General features: G+C 36.8%; 1 protein-coding gene across 1 annotated transcript; it reads right to left on the reverse strand.

Annotated features, from left to right (window-relative positions):
- Positions 1-307: 307 nt before the first annotated feature.
- Positions 308-6,034, reverse strand: LOC113097394 (paired mesoderm homeobox protein 1-like). Its single transcript, XM_026262633.1, has 4 exons — positions 5,310-6,034; positions 2,584-2,759; positions 2,229-2,410; positions 308-1,182 (listed from the first exon to the last, which is right to left on the reverse strand). The coding sequence occupies exons 1-4, from the start codon at positions 5,554-5,556 to the stop codon at positions 1,050-1,052; spliced, it is 738 nt and encodes a 245-aa protein (XP_026118418.1). The 5' UTR covers positions 5,557-6,034; the 3' UTR covers positions 308-1,049.
- Positions 6,035-6,359: the final 325 nt, after the last annotated feature.

Genomic DNA, 6,359 nt, shown 5'->3' on the forward strand with positions numbered 1-6,359 from the left:
CATCTCTAACTCTCACTGCTCTTGGGTTTCTGAATGATTTCACCTGCCTTCTATTGCGTAATACTGTAAGTTAAATGGGCCAGTAGTGGGAGTATGCTTTACATTTGGTTTTATTCTAAAACACTTCCTCCAAGGCTATACGAGTGCATAATGTAATAGGTTTTAATATCTGATATGTGGAACTGTGAAATCAGAGATTGAGAGCAGTCTAAGCTCAATAGTGAGCACATTTGTGGTAAAAACATTGACAGCGTAAATCGCAGAAGTGTTCTCTTTTAGGCCATAAAGACATTCGTGGACACTCCCCGAAACATAAGGCTGTTACACTGCTTGGACATCTTTATTGCAAAGGAGTATTACATGTTTAGATATATTTCGACAATATAAATGGGTAAAATCAACTAGGCTCCAAATTCATTACTTGCATACATGGCTAGAGTTCTGTGTATGCCAAAATGAACAAATAACCCCGGCATGTTTTAAACTGAAAACAGTGAAGGGTGATTTTAGACTACGGTAACAAGGAAGCCAAATTTCACCCGGCTCCAAATAATCAAAATATCCAAATCCCACTTTGTGGCCTCGGTGCATATTTATGAGTTCCAAGGAGAAATCAAGGGGAAATCCTAAAAACTTCCCAGATGTCCACAAGATTGAAGTACATGGATTCCACAGAGGTCATCAAATCCCTGTGGTCAGCAACAGTCTCGAGAAAGCAATCTATAGTCTTCAAACGGGATGACCACACTCATGCTGCCACAGTGAGTGTGAACAGAGAAAGAGTCCATTTTGTGCTTTCCGCAACTGAATTTTCCCACATGTCATTTTCCCTACATACCAAGAACATGACATCCTTATGTAAATCATTGGTTTAGGAAAGCTCTTGAAGATATTCTCTTTTACTTCATTTGTTTGATGGATAAGAGTAAAACACGTAGAAGAGGACAGAAAACAACATTAATGTCAATAGTTTGGGGCCGGTTTTGTCAGGACATTGGGATTGTTCTCTGACATGTGGCTCAGAGTCTCTGACAGCCCTGCTGTCCGCTTCAGTTGACGGTGGGCACCTGGTTCAGGCTATATTCTTTGGCCTTCAGTCTCAGGTTGGCGATACTGTTGGCCATATTCATGCCTTGGGCTGTGTTGTTGGCCGCGCATGATGGAGAATAAGTTGCCATGGCACTGCAAGGAAAGGGTTAAGTTGTCAGGATGAGATTTCACACTTTTTATTATTAATAAATTATTCAATAATATTAACATTTCGGAAAGCATGCTCTGTCTCTGTTCATCTTATTATTTGAGCAAAAATGGTCAAAACTTCATTCGTATGGACAGCATTTGTGGCACAATATTTTGATTTCAAGAAAATAATTTAATATCTTTTAATCATTTTGACTCCCTCAGTCAAGAAAATACAGAAATGTATGGTGGTATTTTGATTAAAACACTTTCATGAAATTTTCCCTAAAATGCTTTAGCTTCTCAAATGTATGGTTATGAATCACTGATGTCATTTCTGCCGGTGGATTTTGCGCAATTTTGATCCATGTAAATAGTGTTCTGTAGATATTTGCCTAGATTTATATATACGCTTTTATCCAAAGCTACTTGCATTATAAATATTTGTGTAGCACTTTACAATAAGGTCCCATTTGTTAATATTTGTTAATGCACTAACTAAGTAACTATTCATTTATTAATACATTTATTATTTTTTGTTATCGTTAGTTCAACCGTTCATTATAGTGCATGTCAATTAAATAATATTAACAGATGCCGCTTTTGTTTTTGAATAATAAATTAACTAGCATTAATTAATGCATTAAAATAATTTTTCATTGCTCATTCTTGTTAACTAATGTTAATAAATGGAACTTTCTCGTAAACTGTTACCAATTATTGTATAGATTTTTAATTCCTATGAAGTCAGAAGTCACATTTGTAATTCAGACTAACACGTTTTTAATATTTCAAGCTCATGGTTATACTTTTGAAATGGTGCTATAGTTGAATATTTGAAGCATTAATTCACTAGTAAATTTCTTTCATTTACAGTTTTGGTTAAATGAGGGATGACAAGATTCATGTCGCAGATGCTGTCCATTGTCATAAATTTGTAAATAACCCAGAATATTCTTTAACTTCTGCCCATTTAATGTCCGCTCTAGGAGAAACAGCAGCAGTGTTAATGGTAATGCAGAGGTATAAAATGTGTGGTGACATCTAACCTGTACGACGGTGAGCTGCCCCAGGACAGGTAGTCATTGGGTCTGGGAGCGGGTCGTGGGACAATGGGCTGCTCTACGGCTGTTACTTCTCCTGAGAAAGACTTGAGCAATGAGGCGTTTTTACTGGCCAGCATTGCACGTTCATTTCGCCGAAACTTAGCCCGCCGATTTTGAAACCACACCTAGAAAATCATAAAAGGTGCTCTGTTTGACATACACAGAGTGTAAAGACAGCCCTACCATCAGAATGGAGCACTGTGTGAAGGTAAAGTACAGGGATGTGCCACTGCTGCATCCACATGATGTGACAACACTGAGCATGATTGGACCATAAAATGACAAATAACCTGCTAACCTGCACTCGAGCTTCGGTGAGGTTGACCCGGCGTGCTAAGTCCTCCCTGACAAAAGCATCGGGGTAGTGCGTCCTCTCAAACACTCTCTCTAAAGCCTGCAGTTGACTGCTGTTGAACGTGGTCCTATTCCGCCTCTGTTTACGCTTTTTCTTTTCCTCTGAGTTGAGTTGCTCATCTATGGGGGACAAACACAAGCACACACACACATATATAAGGATGACATGAATATCTTCATTATAGTAGGTCTGTACCCATTCAATAGCCTTACCCTGAAAAAAAAAACATTACATTTATAGGGTTACAGTTAAGTCATAGTGAAACCGTTTTTGTTATGGAATTATAAACAAAGATTCTTTTTTTAATATTTAGAACTGGAAATTTATAACCGTTTAATAACAGTCAGCTCAATGGAAAGGAGCTACAGAGAGTAAATACAGATTTTTCCAGTTTGATTCTACTTTAGTTAAAAGTGATGAAACTAAAACCATATCTCAATCAAAGTTTAAAGAGTGTGTAAGCAGGACACCTGATCTCTGTTTATTTAAAAATCTGAAAATGTTCTTGTATTCTACACATCTTCAACAAACACCCGGCATACAGTAATAACATTTTTGAGGTCAATATGACTCCGGACCCTTAATAAATTATATTTTTCATTCACAATAAATTATTTGATGCACGTTTTTTCATTAATATTTAATAACTTTTCCTCATGATTTCTTTAGATCTTTTCAGAAATGTGATTTTGACTATGTTTCTCTGCTAGTTATAACTGAAGAGAGAGAGAGAGAGAGAGAGAGAGAGAAAAATCTTGGCCTTTTTTTACAATTTAAGTTATAGGAAAATATCATCAAATAAAGTAATTGAGGCATTTTGTAATATTTTATGTCATCCGGTCTTGTTTTATGATAATCTTAAATTATATTACACCTACAGAAATAGAATACAGAACATAAAACTATAAATAACATGCGGTCATCAGGTTTTGTATAGAATTAGCTCCCCATCAGCCAAATTGTATTATGAAGTAAAACTAATTAATCAGTTTCCCACTTAAATTATTTATCCATATATATACTTCCATATATATATATTATATATTACGCTCTTTCTTTATTTCTATAATTATTCTGGCCTCTTCTAGTAGTAAAATTCCAATGTTTGGGCCTGTTTTGGTCCGGACAAAAAGCAGATCGTTGCAGATTCAGGCCTCTTCTGATTCATCAGTCAGTTCTTAAACCGCTCCATAAAACTTCCCATGAGGAGAAAATACCCCAGTGAAGAATTGATTCGCCCCAATTCCTCAAAGGCCATAAACTCAAAGCAAAGTTGAAAGAAGAGGTTATCAGGCGGTCTGGAGCAAGAACAGCTCTACATGTCACAGCTGTGCTTATAGTGAGAACGAAAATGGTATTTCATTGACTATATGCGCTTAGGCCTACACGAGATTAATCTTCACTTCAGTTATGGTTATTCTGAAGTTATTTTTCTTAAAAGAATGCTTAAATCACATCTGAAATGTTGAGTAAATTGTTCACAAAATATTAATAATTTTTTTTACATAGGCCTTAATGCCCTTACACGAGGCTTAAATCGTGTTGCTATGCTATTGTTTTCCCCGAAGCAGCCTACGGAATACGCGCCAACCTATTCTCTTTATTTATTTATTTACGTTTAGTTCAAAGTAACAGATTTAAAATATATGTGCAAAAAAAAAAAAAAAAAAAGTAAGAATGCAGCTAATGGTTGCTTTATCAAGAGGCTCTTGCTTATAATTTTCGTAATGTTTCAAATTGCAAATTTTGGATGATGCCTAACAAAATACAGAGTTAACTCTAATAAATGGTACATTCAGTATGGCCAAATTTTTATTATGTTTAATTTACTATTTGAAATGGTCTATTAACCTCATTCATAAAATACTTAATTCACTGCAACTTTGGACTAGCCTACATCTTTAAGTCTTTAAATAGCCCTAGATTTTAAAAATAGGCTATATATATATATTTTTTTTTTTTTTTTTTTCCTATTATGAATTTGGCAGATTCTATAGATCACTTGTTTTGTTGGCTTATGAAAACATAGAAGATAATTAGAAATGGGCCTACTAATAAAATTAAATATTGTAGGTCACATGCATGACAGCCTGCAGACTTTTTTGGGGTTTGCAAAATTATCACTTTTTAAAATTGTATTTTGATTTATACTTACACACCTTAATATCAATGAAAACTATATTTTCATTGTAGAGACAGTTCGGGATTTTACAACAGTTTTACACACCACAATTAAGTAAGTAGCCTTCCTATATTAATTGCTAACTAAAGTCATATGGAGTAGCTAGTCTAAATGAATGAGAACGCGATCGTGCCCTCGTATAGCGCCTGATACACGGCCTACAGAACACATTACTGATGTCTGTCACTCATCTGCTAACATGACAGTTTAAGTAAGGTACTAATCACATCTATTAGTTCATATGTTGTGTTCTTTCTAGAGTGTGTAGGCCTACCAATTAAAGATTACTAGAATGAACAATTTAATTGCATTTACCCTAACTTGAGACCCTAAGCAGAAGTCATTTTCATTTCCCGGCTATCCGTCTTTTGAAGTTGAAATCTTAGCTATAATAATTTCTTATTAAATTAGAGTTAAATGCTACGAATGTTTTCGCTATTAAAAGAATCTATGGGACATGGGGATCATGTTTTGCTCATGAACTTACTCTCCTGCTGTGTCGTGTCGCTGCCGCTGGTCAGTCCCGGGGACTCCATCATACTCCTGCCCGCCTCCCCTGCGCTCTCCTCAGCTTGAGCTCCCACCATCTCCCGCGCCTCCTCCAGATCCAACAGGTGGCTCACGGAAAAGTTCTTCTTTGCCTGCAGATGATCCTGATTTGCGCTGATCGGACTCTCCAGTCGGTTAGGTAGCGTGGCTTGTCTGTCCATTACATGAGCATAGCTGGAAGTCATGACGCAAACTGACGAAACCCAAGATATTCTCTAACCATAACCAACATGGGTTAAGTCTTGACCATGAAAAACCAGTCTATGCTCGACAGATAGATCGATTTTGATTTCTTCATCCGTAGTACAGTGTCATGTGTTCCAAAACAGGCGGAATTAGCTACCGCTCTTTTACTGGACAATCATGAGTCTTTATGGAAAAAAAGGCTTCACCGAAACACATCTCCAATTCAAGAACTCCAAAGTCTTCGCCTTTTACCTGATGACTCCCTTTTAGTTTCTGTAACAGAGACTCTCTCCTCTCGTTCAGAGAGTGAGGGAATGAGTAAACTGGCGAGAAAGCTTTGATGGCACAGATGATCGACTTACGCCCAATAGTAGGAGGTCGGGCGAGCTTTTCTCCGGTTCTTCAAACGACACACACTGGCGCTGAGGGGGGAGCCTGAGAGCAGAACACGCGCTTCTGAAGCCCTGGGGAGGGATGATACACACTCAAGAAGCGAATTACGTGGCAAAACAAATGTTTCTAAAGTTTAACGAAGTCATCTCTTATCTCCACCCATAACATCCCACTGAAATAATTAATGGGTCAGAGTGACGTGATGTGATTTATTTATGTTTTTTTTTGTCCTGGTCTAAGTTATTCAGAAATAGGCTACATTAAAACGCGATTCATACAGAAACAGACTTGAATACAACTCCTATAACATAATTGTAACAATTTCCTAATTAAAACTCACTGATATTTGGGCTTTAAAAATATATAAGCCTACGTAGGCTAGCCTATAGCCTATATATAATAAAGAACT

Source organism: Carassius auratus, unplaced genomic scaffold, assembly GCF_003368295.1.
Source record: "Carassius auratus strain Wakin unplaced genomic scaffold, ASM336829v1 scaf_tig00216230, whole genome shotgun sequence".
Taxonomy (NCBI): Eukaryota; Metazoa; Chordata; class Actinopteri; order Cypriniformes; family Cyprinidae; genus Carassius; species Carassius auratus.